Source organism: Prenolepis imparis, unplaced genomic scaffold (assembly GCF_030444845.1).
Source record: "Prenolepis imparis isolate NDT839.2.m4 unplaced genomic scaffold, iyPreImpa1.0 SCAF_2, whole genome shotgun sequence".
Classification (NCBI taxonomy): domain Eukaryota; kingdom Metazoa; phylum Arthropoda; class Insecta; order Hymenoptera; family Formicidae; genus Prenolepis; species Prenolepis imparis.
The window spans coordinates 23,968,130-23,992,929 of record NW_028141160.1 but is presented as its reverse complement, the minus strand read 5'-3'; the positions used below and the strand labels follow the sequence as shown (position 1 = coordinate 23,992,929).

Below are 24,800 nucleotides of genomic sequence, written 5' to 3'. Positions count from 1 at the left end.
TTTTTAATATTATTGAATTAGAAAAGATAAATGTATGTTTTAATCTGTAGAAATAACCTATCCAAATTGACAATTTTTTGTACGCAAAAGAATTTATTAGGAAAATTTTTAAGAGAAAATATGTAGTTTCACGCGAGCGGCCTTTTATAAGCCTGTAATTTGTCGTGATCGTATATAGAGTGAATTTTGTCATACATATGCTTGAAAAAATATAAGAGATTGTCGTATTGTCCACAATACTTTTGATTAATTTCTAAACATTCTTTCGTTTCCTTGCCATTAGTCGTAGAGTTCTGTTTCCCATTCAACATAGAACTATGTATATCAATGTATTCTTCCGCTCCAAGAGCACACGTGTGTAGTTCCACTAAGAATTGATGAATTGCTTCGATCGTTGCTAAATACCATCTTGGACTCTTTTTTTGGTAGCGCCAGAATTGAGAAATCCTCGATTTTAAAATGACACAACGCAGTTCTGTGAAAAGTAAGTTATAAGCAATTTAGCGATCTAAAATATTCTTTCGCAACAATCTCATCAAATATAGAAAATGGATTCTTTTTTAATGTGTACCTCTCAATCTTTGGTCTTTGTATATTGCTTTGGTTTGCTGCCATGTGCTATCGATAAAAATGGCCCTTTTTATAGGAAATATAGTCTCGGTCCCATTTGCCAGAGCATCATTTTTCTCTCTCTTCCTTGTAAAAAGAGCCTCCACGCTTACAGTCTGTGCACTTTTGCTAGGAAAGATTAAAACAGTCTGAGAGATGACAGCTCCTTAAGTTAATAATTATTCTTAAGAATCGCAAGACTTGAGAGTGGATCGTTACTCTTCCTCTTACTTCCTCTTTATCCGATATATCTGGAAAATCAGGATATGTATAGATTTTCACATCCTCTGGTGCGAGTATCGCAGCATGAATAGCAGTACTTTTGCCATCTATCTCGTGAGCGTGTTTAATGATGTCAATTTTAATTGGAAGCTGAAAGAGACAACAAATTGCACTTAAAATTTTATTGTAAACTAATTCCAAGTCATACAGTCACATATATAAATGCTTTTGATCTTATTACCTTGACACGTGGAAAATATGAATTGTCAATGACAGGCACGTAACAGGTGTAACAGAAAAACTTGCGCGATTTGTAACAAAATTCGCACTTTCTTCTACCCTCAAGCGTATTTAATATCCTGGAGTCACTAATTTTTAGATTTCGAAAGGGTGCCCTGTCGATCGTTCTCTGGTTCATCTCAAATTCCGACAAACCGTCAGTGTTGCTATTTTCGACGTCTGCCATATTTTAATAGCTCGAAATAGCAACTAGCGTCAATAACTCATAATGGCGGAACAATTAAATCTAGCGAAGGCAATCTCGGTATCATTTATAAATAAATATATCTTGTTTATCGCGAACGAGATATCGCGAGATGATTCATCTTGACTAATATGGAGAATAATTAACAAAAAATGGATAATTTAAACATCTCACACTTATTTCTTATATCGCCTCTGTCGAATACGTCGAATAATATTTCACGATTACTCTAATTAATATAATATGTTTAAAATTCGTATTTTTTGACGTACGTGGTATTTTTAACCCCTATACGCCTACCTGAATCCTATATAACATCGTCGGTATGTTAGATTCCTCTAGTTATCGACGCACTAGATATTAATAAATTAAATGTTCGCTGGAGGGCGCTATATGCTATATTTTCTTCGTTACTTTCTAGTTATTTCGAATTGTTGTTCAACGTAACGTTTGCAAAGTTGTATCTCGATATCCGCGAAAGTCCGCCTATTCTTACAATGAAAATCCGCAGAGAAAACAATTTTCCCCTATTAGTTGCATCGAAGAGGACTAATTCGAGTCGAGTGACAGCAATTACTGCGGTAAAAAGTGCACTTTTCTTGAAAACCTTCACATTTAACCTCATCGCATTATTGTAGTGTATATATTATCAAAATGGTCGCGTGGCGTTTCTCTTTGATTAAAAAAGGGGAACGATGCTGAGCAAACAATATGTAAATTATAATTAGGTATATAGCGGAATTGTTTCTCATACAGATTTGTTTAGCGAAATACAAAATATAATATACAAGCCGCGATTTTGCATAATATTGTGCCATTTTTTGCAGCCTTTCTAAATCTACTTTCTCTTTCACTTTCTCGTCATTTTCTTCATTTTCTCTTTCTTTCTCTCGTGCACTATTATAGTTTTATAGTCTACCTTTGTCATATATATATATATATATATATAAAGGGGACAAAGGTAGACTATAAAACTATAATAGTGTATATATATATATATATATATATATATATATATATATATATATATATATAATAGCGCTAATGAATAGTATTATATAATAGCGCTAATGAATAGTAATATATATATATATATATATATATATATATATATATATATATATATATATATATAGCGCTAATGAATAAGAACTGCAGTTGGAAAGAGCATAGATTTTAATTCGCTTTTTTATTATTCACGCGTTGACACAGAGATTTTATTTCCAGAATTGAAGTGCACAACCGCGGATGGAGCAGATTTATGTGGATGTGTCTTGTGCGGAATCTGACGAATGGCGGACGAGATGATGATCCTGAATTCGAACGCGACTTGACGAGGCGGTAAGTACAGTCGATAGTCGCACTGATTGAGAAATAAGTTACGCTTGCTATATAAGTTTAATTAGATATTAGATTATCGCCAGTAATATAATAGTTATCTCGATTAAGGGGAGAAGCCTTATATAAGATGCGCGCCACGCGCGAGCGCGTCTTTCTTGCCTCTTTCAATGTAAAATTTTCTCAAATTTAGTTTATTACTAATAACTCCGCTGCGTTGTTAAATTTAGCTTTCCGCATAATTAATTATTCGTCGGGAGGAAGTAAGAAAGAGAATAAATAAATTTATTTTATGTGGCTAACAAACCTCTCGAGATATGTAAAAAATGAGAGGTAAGAACGAGTACAAGATTTTAAAATTACTTAATAATAATGACAAGAATTGTGGTAAAGAGAAAGAAAGACTCTTTCCGTATATAGAATTGACACAATTCGTTGAACAATTTATTCATCGCGAATAAGAATTGATTGGCTTTAATCAACCGATTGTATATAATTGTACGCTCGCATACATTTTTTTTTTCTTAAAGATTGGCCTTTCAATTTGACGTTTCTTCACGGGACGAAGAAATCGCGCGCTTTCTTTTCCTCTCTTCTGAAATGAATAAGTGCAATATCTAAGAGAGTAGACATTTCATAATTTCAACTGCGCGAGCTCTTTTGCTGCGAGCAATTAACGTCGCCATTTCCTATGCAGCGTAATAACAGCGCGGATCAAACTTTTTTATCTTTATATTTGACATTGACTTTTATATACACAGACTGTGTAAATGACAGACTACTACGCGACGTCAATCTCATACATATATAGAACTTAAAGATTTATCCAATTATTTGTGCGAACGCAACTCTCGGTCTCTTATCGCGATTAAATAAAATGTAGTATAGCGTGGAGCTGTATAATTTGCAACTCTAATTTATAATTACAATTTTCTAGGGTATCAAAAGAAAAGAGAGAAAAAAACGTGAGATTATTAATAAATATTTCGTTTCTTATAAAATTAATTGTATTCATTTGGAACAATTAAATTATCAGATATATACTTTTGAAGCCAGAAAGGTATAAAACATATCTTTAATAAATCTTAACTTTTAATTAGTCGGATTAAAATATTTAAAATATATTTATCAAGACGATTAATTAATTAATTATTTATGATAATCTCTTTCTTCTCTTTTTATTTGCAAATATCTCGTGAATTAAATAATCATAAACTTAAAATACACAGGAAAATATTTTTGTGCTTTTAACATTTTTCTTTGATCGAATAATATCGCTTTTCCTCTCTCTCTCTATTTGATATTCGCGTTAACTAAAGTCGGTAGAAGACATAACAGAGTCTTTTTTATTCCGGATGACACTATTGCGAATTACAGCGTCGCTGCAAGAGCACATTTCCTCCCACGATTCTTGCGAGATTCGACATTAGCATACTCGTAACTCGTAATTATTTAGACAGAAAACACGTTCTCGTTGTATGCATATGTATCTATATATATGTATATATATATATATATATATATATATATATAATCGCATTTGTCACTTTCGAAGGGCGCCGACCGGACAATCGCAATTTCTCTGCCGAATATATGTATATTACATGTATATAACGATGTCGTCAAACGAACCGCGTCACCTATATCTCTAGCTCTATCTCTATATCTCTATGACGCGTACGAACGCAGTTTAGTTTTCACGCTCGAAAAAACAGCCGGTGATGGAAATCTTTGACGTCGTCGATTTAACCGTATACGTGATTTAACCCAACATCTCCCTGAATTTGAGACACGAGAGATACGCTTGCCTACGATACAGTTTTCTCGTCTCCGAGAACGATAACGGGTATTGCGACAGTTTCGAAACGGCAATTTATTTGAAGAAAAAAATTTGGCAAAGGGCTAGAAACAGGAGTGGTCCACACAATTAATTCGGACGATGCAGTCCTCGTCGACGGTCTGATTGCGTTTATCGATCCACTTGTGCTTCGTTTCCATTATGCGTTTACTAGGCTCCCCCGATGCTTCGAGTCGAATGCCACGGATGTCCGAGTGTGTGGCTCTCGAAATGTTAAGTGGATTCGCACCGCGTAAATGTTGAATAGCAATATTTGCAATAGTATTTGCACTAACGCACCGTTGAGTTATTATTCGCCAACGTTAAACTTGTGTTTGTAAAAAAATTTCATATTGTTTTCAATGTCAAAGTACGAACGTTTCGAAATTATGAAAAGTACGTACAACAAACATTAAGCTCTTCTGAAACTAAAAAAATGCATGTATCTTTATTTGTATATAAAAACTTTTTTATTTCAAAGATATTAAATACTTCAACGCTCAAACTTTGAATGAAATTTCTATCAGACTTTTTTTAAATTAATTAAATTACTCAAATTAATTAAATTGATAAATTTTACCGTCTATTTATTCTTTGAAATTCATTCAATTCAAGATATATCGAAATCATTTGTTATCTTCATAGCGAAACGAATTTATTAGGGCGGGATGAGCACCGAGTTCAACTATCGAATCCAAAATCTCTTATCGAAATTTCTCCTTCATTCGGTCGCGACACAAATCGCATTACAAAGCATTTACAGGATATCGTCGATCGCGCATAAGCCGCGTCTCGTTAACGCGTGTTTTTTTCATTTGAAACGTGGCAAAAAAAATCTCGCCGCGAAATCGAATAAAATGCATGGACGATCTTTTTGTTCATTGTGATCGCCGATGCGAACAGCGTGTGATAAGGGTGATAAGGGGAATAAAATATCGATAGTGCGCGGGCGAACACACATATACATATATATATATATACACATGAGCAGATGGGGTGCACATGCACGTGAGTTAATTAATATTGCTTTTAATCCGACACCTGCCTAGTAGATCGCTCAAAGTCGAGTACAGGTTTCTACGCCTTTGTTGGTCTCACATACTTACACACACTTAACATACTTGTGTGCAGTATGCATCCAACAATAAGTGCATGTAGCACTTTCGACGAAACTTTGCTGCCTAATTTCGTATGATCTGGGACTGAAGGCATCAAAGCACAATTATTAAAAGTTCAAAAAATTTTATAAATTATAGTTTTTTTTTTTTTTTTTTTTATTTCGTTTTCAAGCACGCGATATTGTTCTAGTTTTTCAAGTATAATTCTTTTAAATTATTCTTGTTATGCCGATATCGTAGCGGATTATATATTACATTATAATATCGAATGAGGTAATAATGTTAAAAACATTTCTCGGTATAGTGAAAGATACTATAACAATCTTTTATTCCTTCATTGTTAGAAGAACGAAAGAGTATACTATATATTTTTCTTTTCTTTATTTTAGTCAGATGCTTTGTGTGTTTTTCGTGTATTCGCCTTTTGTAAAGCAATCTCGCCTAGACACACGATATGTTCTACCGTCGACTATTGTAATTAAATTAATACCTCCTTTTACGCTCTTTGCGGATGCTGCAATGTGCGTGTCTGAATATACTGGACGAAACGGAAAGACATTTGTTTTGTATTTTCCGGAATACGCGTTGCAGTTTCTAAGTAAGAGAAACATTCACATGCCGATTCGAAAAGTACAAAAAGTATCAACATGATATATTTATCGCGAATAGGACGGATTAATTTAACAGAAGATTATATAATTTCAAGAGAATATACAATACATTTAATCGCTTTAATAAAAAATATTTTGCAAATTTGCATATATAAAAATTGTTTGAAAATAGCTAATGAGATCGTGTTTATGTACTTTTTTTCTCGATTACGAGATCTGGCTCGGGATTTTGATCTCGTAATTCTCGCCGGCGAATTTTACGGGATTCGATCACAAGCGCCGGCTCAGACGGCTGGTTATTCCACTGCGAGAGCTGGTGCGCTTTGACTTTTCAAGACACAACGATGCGACAATTTTTCCACCCATCTTTTCGAACGTTGATTGTCCGACTTAGATTCTCAATTATATAGCGTTAGATCATTTACGCAATTTTCTTAAAGTTGAATATATATATGTATGTATATGATAATCGGAAGAAAAAAGTTATAACTCTTTAGAGTGATAACGTAAGGAACTGTATGCTTCGACAATTGGTAGATCGGAAAAAGTTTGAAAATTTTCTATTTATCGATGCTCGTCCGTATATCGTTACTTGATATCAGTTGCTCATATCGACATCGAGAACTCTAAGATAGGATGGGAGTGCTAATGGCAAAGATGGCCGGGCGGGACGATGTTGGACGACGCAATCATAAAGTTGCACTTGGCGATGGCGCGCTGCTTAATTACTTTAGGGTGGAATTTCACGGTGGCGAGTAGCGCGGTTTCGATGATATATGTATACTATATATATTCGTCGCCCGCGTACCCGTAAGTGGACTTTATCATCGGCCGTTAGATTAATGAATGACATGGAGCTTATATATAAATCGTGTACTATTCGGACGAATAACCCTTTCATTTTTTCGAGTCTTGACTCTTAATCGATTAATCGTAAAATATTTACCTTGTTCTACAAATTTTTACAAAGCAACATTATATCTCTTCTTTCTCTAAATATTGTTTTTAGATTGTTTTAACGCATTTATTTCTAAACTATGTGCGCACGTGTGCGACTCTATTTTTCGATATTTTATTATCCTTACATATGAATATTTGCACATTTCGTTATATCGTTCGCGTTGCGATAACCTGTGTTATTCTCTCACGAATCGAAACAAGCGAACGGTATTTTTATACGATTTTTTATACGATTATTTATATTTTATATTCGAAAAAAGGGAAAATATGTCTCATATAGCCTCGCAGTATCTATTTTCGTAATACATTTAGGTAATACTATTGTATATTTTTATTTATTTTTTTTTTTCTGCAAAAGAAAGACTTACGAAAATATATGTCGCACAATGTAATATTTATTTAAACATCGTTAATGATATCAGAGCATGCCATTCAAGTTTCACGCAAATTCCGTATTTGCGGTTATTATGCTCGCGTATGACGTTCCTCGCGAATATGTACTTAGGTACATGTGATGGAAAATATTAAATAATAAAATCTCTCGCAACAAGAGTAAAGTTCCATTACCGTATTCAAAATATAATTGAATTATACTACTAGAACGAACCCTAGCGTAATGCCAGTTCAACTTCATGGTCGTGCAGATGTTGCATTGTCATAATTAACACACTGCTAGGATCTTTCCATATAGACAAACGTAGACGGCGTGTGCAAACATTATTATTAAAATAAATATCATTACACATTTTTTCATTACATAGTTTTTACATAGTTTTTATATCCAACATTATCTTATCTACATATATTGAGGCGCCGTACGCAATTATATATAATATATATTTAATAATTATAATAATTAAAATATATTATATAGATAATAATATATTTTAATTATTTTTAATAAAATTATATATAATATATATTTTTTATATCTAATATTATTTATCTATTGGGCAATTTTTGTTTTGCAACGAAAATGACAAAACTTATTTCTTATATAATAAAATTAAATAATTTAGCAGCGCATATTTATTCGCGGACTCTTCTCCATTTATCCATTCTTGTTGATAATTTACGTTTCAATTTGTTCTTTTAACGTGGAATTGCTTACTTTGAAGTAGAAACATTCTTACAATAGGCTATTGTACGCTGCGGCTATTTTCTTATACGGGTATTGTTACTGAACGGCAAATAAAAATAATCGAAGGAGGAGAGGGAAAATATGTACCCCTTATCACGATCTGTTGGGCAATTTCGTCCCACGTTGTCAATATATAATAAATTTTTCATATTTCCGCGGGGGTTTGCGTAAAAGCGAGATTAATAGATGAATTCGATATTCCCTTTCCATTTCGCATGATGCTCACTTATTTATAAAACTCATGAGAATAATATCTTTGGTATAATCTAGTTAATTGTTCAATCAATTTGTGATGTGAATAAGCTAATAAGGGGTTTATTCACAGAGGAATCGTATAAGTCTATATATACTTATCAAGTCTCTCGTTACCCGATTAGTACACATTTTTCATATAGATGTAGAATAATTTAATTTATATTTTGCAATCTTCTTAATGATCTCTGATGAATTTCTTGATTCGTATAATATCGAAATGGCCAAAGGAAATGATCTGATTTGTTTCTTCGGAGCAGACCAGTTTGTTGAATTACATATTTTACCGTACACATTGATGTGTGCTCGTCTTTAATGTTTTCTATAAAAAAAGATACGAGTGTGAAGGAAAATTCACAAAATATATTTAATTATATTATTATTACTATAAAATATTGATTATATAAAAATTAATTATACAAAATAATTATATAAAATAATTTGCGAAAAGTTTCAATAAGAAAATGCATGTTATTTCTCAGATAATAACAATATAAGATTATAAAAAAGATGTCGCATTAAAATAAAAGTACGATACAATACTTGTAAACTGTTCATAAAGATGATATCGCCTGTCAATCCTTAATCATTTTGCGAGAGAATGGCGAGGGGAGGAGCGGAGGGTATTTAAGGGCGAGCACACGTCGATGAACGAGATCGCACATCTACTTTATGGATCCTTTCCCCTCTACGGACGAACGGTGGTTGCGAGCGATACCGCGAGAGATAGAGAGAGAGAGAGAGAGAGGGAGAGGGAGAGAAAGAGAAAGAAAGGCGGGGGATGCTGGGTTCGGGAGTGGAAGATGTAACGACAGTAAAATCAGTGTGATAGGGCCAAGAAAGCTCTTTAAGCAGGCAGGAAGGTCGCGCCGAGTCGAGTAGAGAGAGACTGCCGAATGGAGGTCGAGTCGAGTCGAGTCGGCGGCACCGACCGGCTATAAAAGCCCTCTCGCACCGAGGCGTCGACGTCACACGTCGTTAGCACTCTGGACAGTGAGGAACTCCCGCCACCTGTTAAAGGCCATCCTCCACCAGGCCGTCGAGCTTCCGTTCGCACTTGCGATTTTATTCTTCTCTCGTCTCGCATCAGAGTCGAGACGGTTATTTCAATTATTCGACGACTCGACCGAGAGCCGGAAGTCGTCGGCAGCAAAGTCGCTCTTTGCGGAAGACCTCTCCCTTGAGAAGAGAAATTTCATCCCCGCGCGCGTCGCCCTCGTCCCTTAATTTTTGGCAAAGAATCGCGGAGAGAATTCTGTACTGGTCGAGAGGATTCTTCCACGGGCCGGTTCTTTCTCAGCTGGAGTCTCCGCAAATTCAACAAGTAAGTGGCTCCTTCCCTTCGCGTCGCGAATATAATTTTATTTCGAACGCGCCTCCAAGAGGGAGGAAAGATCGATTAAACTTATTTTACATTATTTCTTTATTTCTCGGCACGCGTATTGGCCGTTGATCAATTCTGATATTGTGTACAGTTGTACATACACATTTGTATATACGATTGTGCAAAGCGAAACTTGTACAAATTCATGAGGAGTGATCTCACGTGGCGTGTGAAAACAAATATGACACATTGTTTTTAATACTTGAAACTTTAACGTGAATTTCATTGTCAGTGTAGCCTTCTTATCGTTTACACAGATAAAGCGATTTACAGTGTCATAATCGAAAAGTCACGGTGACTTGGAAAATAGTTTCATCGCTCCTTTGCCAAAAAAATTCCGTGTCCATTATTACACTAGCGATATATACAATTTAATAATAAGTGTCAAAACAAACGTGCGTGTATATATATATATATTATTACGTATGCTATTTCACGATCGGCTGGTTCTGTTCGTTATCGCGTAAAAAATAAAATTTATTTACACCGATCGATTGCGATAATCCGATAAATCGCGTCATCGTCTATTGTGCAAATTCAACCTTTACACTTTATCGATATGTTAACGCCGCGAGTCGAAAGTATTTAGATGATAATTTAGCGTTATGCGCTAATCCTGATTTATGCGAAAATCGAAAACGCAGCCCGCGGAGAACAGAACGGTCTATTATTATTTACATATACCATTGTGTGTCTCGCTCGTCCCGTCAAGCAGTTTCATTTTGATTAAATTTTCTGTTACACGCACACACATAGTTTTACTATGTGTATAGAGCAGCGAATCGCGGCAAACGTGTAATAAATATTATATACAAACAAGGTTCGGCAAAGGACGCGTTTATATACTCGTAATATGTATCAACCAATTACAATTACTATTGCGATTCAATAATAAACGTCATTACCAATTAATTCGATATTTAATTGCGATTTATAAGAGGATAACGTGGCTTTTGCACGTAATGATCCGTGAACGCAAAGTGCATTCATTCCATCTAGCGATTTGTTGCAAAATATCGAATTAATAGGAAATAAAACGTATACCCTTTATTTTTACGCACTTTATATGGACGAATTTATATTTTATTTTGATATATAATTCCATTTCTTTTTCACTCATCTATTCACTTACGGTTTCACACTTCCTGCTCCAGAATTAATGTATCGTCATTTGTTCGCCGGAATTGAACCCTCTGGATAAGCTTAGATGGACCCGCATCTGTGTGTTCTGAGAGTGCGTTTATATTTCTTTTATTAAAGAAGACTATGTATCGTGTATGTTCGGGCAAGAAAAATGTTCCTTCAATATTTTATCACATCAATGCCGATGCACATTAAATGAACAAGGAACTCGCGTAACATCACTGACACTTTTACATAAAATTATTATCAAATATTATCAAATAACTTTTATCACATTTATTCGATTCAGAGAGTGGAAAGGTTTCTGTGCAAAACGAGAGTTTTGTTAAGTATACAATAAGCATACGCAATAACGAAGCCGGGTAAATTACAAATTAACATATTCCTCTTTCATAAATAGTACTAATAATTATGATTAATTACATTATCATCTAATTACATATACATCTAATAATATATACATGTAAATATATATAATTATAATAATAACATTGATGTATATATATATATATATATATATATTATACAAAATTGCAATTAGGCAATTATATTCGGAAGGTTAGATTCAATAGCTGGTCTGAGGTCGGTGAATCATAATCACGCTCTCACGGACGTGCTGTAATTATTTGATAAACGAGATTAAATGCACGGATCGTTATAATTCCGCGAGATAAATGTCGCGATATGATAAAACCAGCTTTTCGACGTCAAAGTTGTTGCTTTTTTTTTTTTTTTTTTTTTTTTTCCTCTTTTATCGAACGCGACAGAGATCGAAAGGGGAACAAACCTGCGGCTATGGCTTCGGGTATATACATCGAGTATATTGGATCCTTCGATATTGCGTCGCGATTTATCCCGGGTTCCAGGATTTATACGTCTCCAGCTTCGTTCCAGAACTCGCTTCACGACTCTACCTCGTTATTAGCTATTTCCCGCTCGTACTTTTCGATCCCGTACGGGATCTTTACGGTACGGTTCGGCTTCTCTCTCTCTTTCTCTCTTTTTATGTCTCTGCCTAGGCATTTACAGACATTTCGTTTGTCTAGAAAGCCACTTGAGATCATTTATCTAAGTCCGCGCCGTGTAATCATGATTCGGTAAATTTGGTGATCGTGATAAATCGAACTCGCGGCGTGAATTCAACATCTTTGCGCGATATTTCGTATATTACAACGGAATCGATCGATCATTGAACATACTTGACTAATATTTTAAACACAATTTACACGAAGGGATATATATACAAATTAGTCGATCTGCTAATGTCGAGAGACGCAGACTTTATAACAATCTATTTATATTCGTATTCATTGTTAGTGTTTTACAAAGTAGATTAAAGTGCAAAATATTATACATTAATAAAATTACTTGCAATTACATTGAATTTAATTACAAAATACATTATTTGTTGCGCCAAAGTAAAAGTATGTGCTTACTGCAGGTGTTTTATCGTTATAATATACCACGTGGAACAAAAAATTTAAGATTTACAAAAAACGTATTGTTCGATCAAATGTTTATGACAGTTTAACGATATTTACTAATACGTTGAGAAAGTTTATCCCCGTACGATTTGTTACTGTATATTGTGAGCTTAGAAACTTTTCTTAATAGAGCAAAAACGCAGCGAAGGAGACTTCGCCGAGTCGTCAAATAATTTTCGTTGCTTCCATAATATGTGTATGAAAATTTTTACGGAGCTTGTAATTAATGATAAGTGACAAATAGTTTTTCGTGTCATGTATAAAATATATATTTAATTATATATCATTTCTTCTCTTCCCAAATAGACATTTAAATATATAATTATAATTGCTTATAATATCTTATCAAATTATATGAATTATTAAACGATTATTTATTATTTTATTATATGATATATAATATCATTCTATGCTTTTATTTATACTACACTGAGAGAATTTTCTTTTAGAATTTACCTTGAAAATCATGGTAATCGTGGGACAATATGGTATGGAGAGAATTTTATGAGAATCTCTCTGATTATCGCATTTATTACAATAAAGATAATAATGTCTATTACAATAAAATATAAAACATGTGTGATTAATTTTACTAAACTGCATAGTAAAATTAATCAAACATATTTTATATTTTATTGTGATAGGTATTATTATTTTTATTGTGATAAATATTAATCGGAGAAATTCTCATAAAATTCTTTCCAAAATTCTCTCTGTGTAGTTGCTTGACTTTTATGACGTTTCTTACTTAGCATTAATAATGCTAATAATTTCGAAGCTAGCGACAACATATGACATTATATACTTGCATGAAAAGTATTCAAGTTCCTAGAGAGAGTTAAAATTTTCGATTATCAAAGTTGGTTAAAATTGAGTCAAATGATATACGATTAGCTCTTTTTCATCGAAATTTTCCAAGCCTATTTTGTTACGCTGCGTCGCGCCGAATTGAATGCAACTCGTGGTGCATCCAATATTGCCGGCAATTCGTGTAATCGTTGGCGCGAGTGACATTTTGAAACGAGAGCGTTTCTGTATCGCGGCGCTAATCGAATTACTTTCCCGGCTGCGCCTATGAATGACAATCCACGGCGCGGACTACTCTCTTTTTCTCGTTGAAAGTTTCGAGCACGTTAAACGATCCATTTCATCCCGTTCGACATGTACGAGTATAGATAACCTCGCGCGAACCTCTCGAGTAATCGTGCGAAAAATACCGCGCGATTGTTCCGCGTTTGACAATGTGCCCGGTTCTGACAGGTCGCGGACATAGCGCAAAATCGTTCTCTCGTTCTCTCTTCCTCTCTCGTCTTAATTCTCCCACGTTAAAAAAAAATGTATCCTGGCTTTAAGAATTTTCCATTTTATTTTTAGAATATCCCGCCCTAAAATAGACGCCAAAAAGGATTTTCTTACCTTAAGAGGGGAATCCTGATGTAAAAATTACTACCAGATATTCCTATATAATTTATAAAAATGTAGAAGAAACGAGATTTCTTTTCAGTATACACTTTTTTTTATTTTTACACATTAATTCTACACTTTTCATTACACAATTTAAACTAAAATTTTTTTATTTTACAACAATTTAATTTTATAGAGCATGACTGAAAGATATATATGAATTTCTATCTACTTCCGTTCTACAAAAAGTTGGATAGAGGAATAGAAAGAAAGCTTTTATAGCATATACAGTTCTTTTATTTCGAGAGTACAATTTTTCGGTGGCAATTCTTCTCATATATAACATATATTTTGTAATGTACGTTATTCAAATTGTGACGTAAATCTTTCGTTTCTCTCAAACGTTGAATTACTTCGAACCTTCGAACGTCGGCGAAAAGCTAATTTTCGTACAAAGTATATCTTTTATGGTGATCCCCCTTACTTATTACGTGTCGAAATGAAACGCTTAAATTCTTTTGTGAAACTATACTCTGCGGAATGTTTGCGAATTTTCGAGCAGAGTAAATTTGCGCAAAACCGTAGTGAATAATGAGACTAATTTTTTTTGTGAAAAATATTAAACGCGAGAAATTAGTAATCGAAAATTTTTACGAGTTGCTTCATCTTTTTGAAAATTATTCGAAAGAATGATTGAGAAGCGATATTTTGCACAACAAAATCCAATAACTTTCCATGTCTCTTCTTGCTTATTGTATATAATAATTGCGACAATATTTCCTAAATAATATACATGCGCGCACTTGCATTGACATTTGCCTGGAACATTCCTTTAGAAACGTTACATTAAATTCATTCGTAAATCCGCTTCAATTCGCATGACGCACTTGTAAAACTCAATGGGCGATGAAACATTACGCTGCTAGATTTACACGTCGTTCCAATATATCTAACAAACGGGACGTCTAGCGTCCACAGGTCCACAGGGGTATAAAGCTTTAATCTGGATTCTCATTCGTTCTCGCGGATGATATTGCATCGAACTAGGGATAGTCGCGCAACGAAACTCAAGACGAGCTTTGAGTTTCTCTGTTTGAGGTGTATGTCGCTCTCATCTCTCTCTCTCTCATCGTTCTCGCATCATCCACGAGAGTATCTCATGAATGCGAAGATTAGTTTGATATCTTTTGCCCGCGTGTATACGACGATCCTATTTATAGTTTCGATGACTCCTTTTGCGCAATTCTCTTTCTCTCTCTCTCTCTCTCTCTCTCTCTCTCTCTCTCTCTCTCTCTCTCTCTCTCTCTGTCGCATGCTATGCGCACTTACATTTTCCTCAAACATTTCCTTGGAATGTTACATTAAATTCACAATAAATGCATTTCAATTCCCAGCGCACTCTCTAAAAGTCAATGAGCGACGTCTAAAGATACAATAAGTCAAAATCAAAAAATACATAACATGTGCATTCTCTCTTTCGGCCGTTGCTTCGTACGAAAAAAATAACAAGAGCAGAAAATTTGAAAAAAATTAGTTAATAATTAAAACTATATTATAAGAATATATACAGTTAGAACTACAAAATGTTTAGTTTCTCCAAACTATTATATAGTACAGAAAAATGCTGAAATGTAAAACGAAAAGAATGTCAGGAAAAAATATTCAAATATTCAATTTAATATATAAATAAAAACAAATTAATATATAAAAAATATTTAGGCACAATTTTTCTCCGTCAAGTTGAGCTACAAGGCGTAAAAATCGCATTGAGATTCGGAACGCGCTATTAATCGCTTTATATACAATTCGAATCTACCGAATTCGTGCGTCCAGAAGAGGCACATAATTGAGCTGCCGCAGCTTAGTAATAACCGCATAGATCATCAGCGTTCGGCTAACTGATTTTCCGCACGTATTAGGATGAATCCGTGGTAAATTCGGTTCAAGTAATTCGCATGGATGAATGCATGAGTGTAATCGGTATTATCAATAATAACGTAACACCTCGATAAATGTTATCAATTTTGACACAAAAAATATAAAATAATTCGTAAAAAAATATTTAATTAATTTGCTCATTGGATTTATAATTGCACACATTGAAGTACATATATATACGTTGCAAAAGATGACCTAATTTTCATCAACGAATTCAAATGTCTATATATTTATCTTTAAACAACTAAATACTAAAGATTCGGAGAAAAACTCGGAAAAATGGAGAAAAAATGTTTATTTTCAAGACACGGTGATTTTTAAAACTTTGAAGATATGTCTAACGTAGGACGGATTTTTGAAGATATGTTTTATTGTAGGATTTTTTCTAATCTATCGTAGAATGCACAAGAGACTTGGTGTGTTACGTAAATTGTAACGAAATAAAGAAAAATCGAGATAACTGATACTGTTGCTATAGTTAAAAGCATACCCTATTCTTTCTTTTTTTACAAGTGAAAGAACAAAACGCATTTTCTATTTTGTACGAGTAATCCTTTGCTCTCGCTACAAAGCGCGTTGCTTCCGGAACGTATTATATTTATTACACTCTTTACAGACTTTTCATTTGCAGAAACAAACGCAGTTAGTTTTGACTTCAAACCTATATGCTCTAGTATTTCTATCGAGATTTTTTTTTCGCGTACCAGTTTGTGTTAAGTAGAGCTTTTCGTATCGCAGTTAGGAATTGTTATCTCGCGACGAATGTCGCGTTGTCGTCGATCGATTTTTGTCCGAAAGAGAGACTGACGATTTCGTCGTCGCCGATATGTAATTAGAACAAGCGTGGTTTGTACACACGGGGTCAGACATGGGGTCTCAACATGTGAATTTGCACGCGTAATCGGGGTGTTTTGTCTCTCTCGAAGCAAAATAAAATTATTATTGAAAAACGTATAATTTTTGAAATCAATTTTCTATTAATTATTAATATATAAAATGATCATCCAACCAATCGCCCCGAATTATTTACAATCATTGGACGCGGCCCGAATATATGTAGGCGTGTTGAGAGTGTGTCGAGACAACACCGACTGACCCCGTGTGTACCACAATGGGTCCACCACGCGTCATTATTACGCAGATTTATCGCGATTAATACGAATCGACGGCGCGACAACACGACGCGTGTAGCTCCGGAGTCGGAGGAGACGAAAAAAGAATCGGCGGCGACGATAAACGATAAAAGTGTATAAAATTAGAAGCAATTACACACCGAAGGCTGCCGCTGGCACTACTAAAGCTGGCGCTTGGCTCAGCTTTATCTGCGTAACCGGCGCCGCGAAGAGCTGAAATCGCGCTATCTCGACGCTTATATGTATATATGCGCTCTCTTCTCTCCGATCTCTATAAGTAACTTTCGCAGTGTCATCGACGAACGCTACGACGATAATGACAAGTTCAATACCAGCTCGCATCGAAACCGCTACCGTGTAAGGTACGATCGTGTATTAAAATCGATTCTCATTTGCGATTCTCATATCGTGCTCATATATCGCGATTAATATAATTTCTTGAAAAAAATATCTTTCGCGAAAATATTCGCAAGATATCTGTATATGTAGTAATTTGATAGTGTATTACACACAAAAAGAGAGAGAAGGATAAATAATTTATAAAATATAGAAATTAAATTTTGGGGAATTATTCATCTTACAATTAAAATATTATATATATATATATATATATATATGTGTGTGTGGTTCTTTACGTATTTTTATACGACAAACATCAATTCTGATTATTTTCGAAAATATTGTGACTTTTAATTAACGAAAAAGACGATTTCGGTTTTAACTAGATCCTTTTTTTTTTTTTTTTTAAGAATGTAACGCTCTGTCACTTATCCTTATTTGCTGGCGCCGATGTTGAATCATCATTATTGCAAAGTGATCGAGTTAGCTACGCCAATTGGATAATGATCTGAGAGCACCTTATCGTTCACTGAACACTAGTTAATGACCAGTCTAATAACAGTGTAACGTGCTAAAGGATAAATTAGTATCCGACGTTATCCTTAATTTCACTTCCTTACTCACAACATTCCGGTGAAATTATCACCGACAAATTCTGACAAAATGTTATCTAAATTTTACAATCGTAATATATTTCTCAACAGCGTTAATTTTCAACATTTATACATGTATAAAATAAGTATAAATATATGTAAGTTAATTCAGCTCTATCCCATTTTTTTATAGTTTTATTAAATTATTTTTCTTAATAATAGATTCTTTAATAGATGCCTTTTCTATAGTTTAATAAAATTATGATTTTAAAGCACAAAGTATCGGTGAAAATACTGAAATTGACAATTTAATTAACTTAAAAATTTGAGTAAAATCAGCGAAACATTTTGCGCGATACTATTTAAAAATATGGATTTCTTTTCTCGTATACCATTCATCTCATCTTCGCCTACGCGTATCTTTTCCAAGCATTGTAAATTCTCTCTTTTCTACTGCGTACGCACTTATTACAAGAGAAGCGACTTAAGGCTGATGATAAAGGTTTATCGGTCATTGCAGGGAAATGCGTGAAAAATTGTTGTCGTATATAATCGCAAATCAGACCGCGATGTTGAACGTACAATGCTAAAGTGATCGGTCGTCGTGCCCTTATCATTTTACGAGGCGAATCGTTTTGCGTCATGGGAATGAAGTGCACCTATCTATATATACACATACTAATATGTTGGCATATACACATGTAATGCCGCTGTGTTAACAGATAATCGATATGGAAATGATCACGAGCGCATTTCGAATTGAAGGCGCAGCGAACGGATTTTATCCCCTCGATTGCTATTACGATGCATCAACTTCCGTGCCCTGGGGACGTAGGCGAATCGAGAGAGAGAGAAAGAGAGAGATGCGGATGCAAAATTTACGATATAAATAAGCTCTTTTTTTTCCCGAATATCGATATTTAATACTTCGCATATCTTCTCTTATATAAAGGACAGAAAAATATTGCATTCCTCACGCGATATTGAGAAAAAAAGTTGGAGAACTTTACTCTTATATCTCTTAATTTGTTGTAAATTGTTTGAGCCGATGAATTAATCGCATGCTTGCTCAATATTGCATCATTGTAATATACAATCAAGTGTGTCTTTTTTTCATTCTCTCTTTACTTGATTGCGCAATGAAAAGAAAGCGTATGAGAGAAGATATGACAGAAATGTTGACAACGTTTCGGCTTCTCTGCGTATTTTCTTTCATTTTATTAATTCTTTCTTGCCAATTTAGAGTTAATCTTTCTTTAGCGAAAGTTTAAACAGGATGCCGTTTTCGCTGTTTTTTTTTTTTTCAATTCTTGAAATATAAATATAACATGTATGAATATTTTTGCAGGCGAGTAAGGAGCTAAAATTTTTATAAAATAAAGAATTTGCTCGGCTTTATATAGAGTCCCTTAGGTATTTCTTTTCTAGTTGCTTTTATTGAATGCAAGCTTAATTTAGCGTGCTTCGACATTGTCCATAGATCAGGAAACCCGAGACGCCGCCGTGATGAAAATAATTTCAAAACAAACAGGGTTCGTTTACCCTTGTCGCGTGTCCGGTTATAGATGATCGTCGACCTATGGCATAGGGTTGCATCCTGATTGCCTTGTATTTTTTAGCGGCGCACAATCAACCCTCTTGCCCCTCAATTTTCCTTTCGAGTATCTCGTCATATATATAAAACGCAGGCGTGTATTTTGATTTTCACTGAACAAGGAAACGCATCGAGTTACTGCCTCTTAAGGTTTCGTTTCGGTATACAGACGGTGAATAAGGTACGAGCGAGAGCGTTGGGATAAATCCGCACTGAAAATACCGGAACGAGATTGATTGATTCGTGTGCGCCGAAGGATACCGAGAGAGAGAGAGAAATATATTATGTACGAAGTCGTAGGAAAACACTATAGGCGGAGGTTGGCACGTGTGCGTGACGTATACGCGGGTCTTATGTCCCATGCGGATTGACTTCGCTCTCTTGCAACGACAATTTCCGCGATAACGGCCAAACAAATGCTCCGAGTTACGTGATATTAGCACGAGAAATTGGTTCCAATTACCGTAGTATACGAGAACGCACTTTTCTCACTGCGTGCTTATTGCGTATGGGAATGCTGTATACATATATATAAGAATACTTGCTGGCGAGTATCTATATTATTTCAAATATTTATTTGGCGAAAAATATAAATGCAAACAATAATACATAAACATATATATAAATATATCTTTATACATAAAATAATATATATATTATACATAAAATAATATATATAAACATACTCGTAATTGAATAAGCCGGTGGAAATTAAGGGAGGAACGGAGAACAGAGTGTTTTTTGAGGAAATCTTTTCAAAAGCTGTCCTCTTCTTTGACACTTGTGATTGTGGATTTGGCATTTAATCGAAGGATAATATTAATCTGACACAATGAGAAGCGTCATTATATAATTTTTCATTACTTTCTATATTTATTGGAATCCAATACATCGGTTGTTATACAAAGCGAACACGTTTCCTGTGAAAAATTTTACTGGATTTATTATTTTGTAGGATATACAAGCACAAGTCAAGATATAATGCAAACGAAGCAATATTTAACTTTGAAATATTATTTAACATAAATTATTATTTAACATTTGAACGTTTTATTCGAGGTTTCTGTTTTTGACTATAAAAGAAAGGGGAATTTAACTCGCTATTGTATCTATACGTGCGTACATAATCAATTTCTTTGCGCACGAGCATCATCATATTTCAATGTCGTAATGAGTAATGAACGTTATGATGAGTACGATGTACTTAATGTTAATATTAATATTAACATTTAGTAATTACTTAACATTAACATAATATTATATTAATTATAATTATACGAACTTAAGTCTTATCTATATATTTAATTTTAATATATATATACATCTTTGATTAAATCGTAAAATTGTATCGGAGCTTAAAAGAATTTACTTTGCAAAATACGTATGAAATTTGCGTAGACTTTTATGTAAAAATATGTAAAAATTTGGTAAAAATTTGTAAAGAATTTTTAAGACCTTTTGTTCACCATGTATATCGCATTTACATATAATATTCATTATTACAGCGACTAAATATAAAGCGCCATTATCTCTTTTGTCGTTTCGTTAAACGTGGCGGTGACATACTCACCGCATTACCGTCCCGTTCACCTCAACAGCTGACTCTGAGTACCTTTGTCTTACGGCCGGTTAAAGCCGTGACGTTTATCTTCCCGAGAGCGGTCAAGCGCGCGCGGAATTTTGCGTCATGTGAAAGCAGGTATCAGACGGATATGTGTATATGCTTTATAGTACCCGCGGACCCGCGGACGCCATTCAACGTTTTAGACCCCGATTCAGCCCCGCTGCATGTATAATGTCAACATATAAACTTTGCTCTGTTAACAAACTCTGTTAATATTCGCGGATCGTGTAAACTCTACCTAACTCAACTTTTCCAAGCCACGCGGCCGAGTTTCCTCTCTAATAATTAGTTGAAAACTTTGCGCTTCCGCGACATTTGTTATTTATCGTCAGACATGATATGACTGGCTTTTATATCTCGGCCGATCGAAGGAACGAGGAAAACTTATTAATCCAGTTCGGCTGATATTTCTCTCAGACGACGGGGAAAAGTTGCCGGTGAAAACTGCCTAGTTGACTTAACTCATCCATCCTTCGACGAATCGCGAGAGACAAGTTGGATGACGGTAAAAGTCGTCTTTCTTGCGCTCAGTGAATTTTCACCCGAGTTCCTCCTCCTCCGTCGTCATTTGCATCGAATGCCAAGGAAAATAAGGCAATAATACGCGCAATGGTACGGTCTTGTAACCGAAATCTGGATTAACTAGAGTCAAAGATGTTTGATTTGCAACTGACGGAGCGATCGACTATCCTCTGCTTCCCGTCCAACTTCTTTAATTTCGATTACATTTTTTTGCGAATATATCTCGGGAATGTGAATCCGAATCGCGAATCTCTTCTTCAACGAGTGAATTATACATATAAGGTGCGGTGTGAGAGAGATAAATTCGACTCTTGTACTTGCAAATTATACCCAGGAGTCGTAGACGCGTCGTTGTAGGAGGGGAAAAAAGAGGAGAAGGAAAGACAACGGACAGGGTAGATGAAAAATTACTCAAAGGTATCTCAAAGAAGAGGTGTCGGCTAAATTAAATTCGGTCACGTGCGACCGCCGCGACAGAGGATGACCGTCTTTCCTCGCTCATTAAAGCAATGCTCCGGAATTAAAACGCAGCAGCGTCGTAGGGCGTGTAGCGCCGATTAAATGACGAATGAACCAAGTACCCTTTGTAAAAGAGCGAGCCGACCACTTCGCTCAATGGATCCTTAATACGCGAATCGTGACGCGATAGACGACGAGCTTGCAGAGTTCGGTCAATGTTATTTGAGATGTTGTAAGTTTGATGTAATATCTATATATGAATCTCAATAATATAGATCTATTTCTAAAAGAAAATTAAAAATAATAATAATTATTATTTAAAAATTAAATTATATATGTACTAATTTGTTAATAAGCTTCAACAAGTTTTAAACTTTTAATAATGCTTTAATAATATTACTTGTTATATTATCAATAATATTGTAATATTATATTGTAATTAAGATAGCAGAGTATATACACATGACTATTAATTACTTGCGAGAAATATTTAATACTTTAGTTTATAGAAGAGAAGAGAAAATCTTTCGTTTTTCTTTAAAAAATACAGTTTTTCTATTTAAAAAAAATTATATTGGTAGGGAAAGATTCTCCAATAAAAATGTGATAACCGAATTATTAAAAAGATTACGATTATTTTAATAGGAATGTAAAATGGTGGCTACGAAGTAAGTAACAATTTATATCACAGAGCATATTTTATTGAAAAAAAAGCAATTATTTATAAATACGTCATTCGCACGTGACTACATTAGGTAGCAAACGACACGTCATCGCGCTATTATTTTAAATAATGCTCCATCGAAACTTGAACAAGCCTCGGTGACATTTGAATAAGTCTGCCATTTTTTAGTACACTACATTGAACGATTCGCCTCGTCTCTATCCCTTTTTCCTGATTTTTCCCTTGATTTACATTAATTAATTCGTTCGCCCAACTAACGTTCGCATCATCTACTTTTGTGTTTTAATTAAAAAATTAAATAAGGATAACGAGGATCTCCTCTTATTATATCGCGAGATAACTCTGATGTGAGATGTATTCTTATAAAAACATTTTTCATCTATAATGTTAATAATAATATATTTGGACATATAACGTAATTATATTCCTTTTTACATTTTTTCTAAAGATCATTACTATTGACGAAATAAACACACAGTACACACATGTCTCTCAGAGTTGATTATTAAATATATTTTTATACAGTTAATATCTGCGCATTTAAAATGACAGAAATACATAAATATTCTTGTTCATTTTAATGTTATGAGAATACAGACACATACATGTACAGCTGAAATAAAAGCGCGGCGACACGTAGCAGCATTAAAATCTCGCAAGATTATCTGATTTCACGTTGTTGAAGTTCTCGAAATACTACATATTATTTAACCTTTCCGTACAATACTTTGTCGCGTTTAAAATATTGTATTTACTTAAATACCATGAAATAGTTTAAGCTTTGTTCCGTATACATTAGTGGATTCCAAAATAAGAGCGAAATTTAAAGCCGAAGAATTTTGAACGACAATGCACAAAGTTACATTACGTGATTTTCTTTCTCGAGTAACGTTTAAATGTTCTCGAAAATCGATGACAGAAAAAAAGTTTTTTTTTTTTATAAAAGATAAAACTGTTGGCAGAGAGTAAAATTCTAGCAGATATTCGATTTCTTTTACGAAGAAATGTTACATTTTTAATACATTTTTAAATAAAGATTTACCTTTTATTCGGTCATCTCAATAAACTCGTGATATTATTTATTCGTGATCGACGTTTCATATTTCAATTTTCTCATTCGAAATCTGAAAACAAATTAGTTTACCGAAAACAAATGTTTTCTATTTTTAAAAAATAAGTCGCTTAAAAGTATTCCGATTTTTTGTTATTTTTCTTTTTCTTTAAACCGCGCGTCGAAGAACTTGTCGAAGATTTCTTCTAAAAATACATTCGGTTCTTTGAGACTGTTCTTTTATACATCTACGTGACATTTGACGTGACTAGAATTTGCTCTCTCTTGGAATTTCACCATACAGTAATAACCATGAAAATCATTTCTTATATATAATTCATAGTATGAGCGATTATATCCATCTAACATGACATTTATTACTGCAAATCATATCTCGTCGTAAAAAATCGCTCGCTTTTTTGTGGCTCGATAAAAAAAATGTTTAATTTGATAAAATAAACATGTTTTATAAACAATATATCCAATATCCTGATAATTCGCGAATCCTCGAAAATTGCAAATATTTATATACATTGCCGGTTGTTGATATAAAATTAAAAAGCGCAACACGTGTAATTCACTCAATTTTTGATTCATTATATCCGGGAGAAAAGGATGTTTCTGCTACGATTCGCTCGTCGTCATAATTAGAAAATGAAGTATTCAATGAATCGAATCCTTTCGCCAGAATAATTTTCAAGATTGAAATATCTCCTCGAGAGAGCAAAGGCGAGATGTTCCGACCGTGGTTATATACATTTCCTCGTCGCATATATATTAAAGAGAGAGAGAGACTAATAATTCAGTTCGATATATCAAACGCGGATGATTCGCGTAGGTAGGTATCAGTGTAAACGAATTATTCCGCATCGCCG

The 24,800-nt window shown here is 34.2% G+C and overlaps 2 protein-coding genes across 5 annotated transcripts in view; one reads left to right on the top strand and one right to left on the bottom strand.

Moving 5' to 3' along the window:
- Nucleotides 1-73: 73 nt before the first annotated feature.
- On the bottom strand, nt 74-1,624 carry LOC145933097 (tRNA-uridine aminocarboxypropyltransferase 1). Its single transcript, XM_083032573.1, has 4 exons — nt 1,073-1,624; nt 841-981; nt 572-758; nt 74-475 (listed from the first exon to the last, which is right to left on the bottom strand). The coding sequence occupies exons 1-4, from the start codon at nt 1,295-1,297 to the stop codon at nt 129-131; spliced, it is 900 nt and encodes a 299-aa protein (XP_082888699.1). The 5' UTR covers nt 1,298-1,624; the 3' UTR covers nt 74-128.
- Nucleotides 365-24,800, top strand: part of Dh44 (corticotropin-releasing diuretic hormone 44) — a 38,284-nt gene continuing 13,848 nt past the window's right edge. Inside the window, exons 1-2 of one of the 4 annotated variants that reach the window (XM_083032576.1) lie at nt 365-484; nt 2,543-2,656. The gene's annotated coding sequence lies outside the window, so the exon portion shown is untranslated. Of the gene's footprint in view, nt 485-1,787; nt 1,897-2,542; nt 2,657-9,454; nt 9,897-17,342; nt 17,421-24,800 lie in introns of those variants that run through there. The other 3 variants (XM_083032578.1, XM_083032575.1, XM_083032579.1) reach the window with 3 other exon arrangements.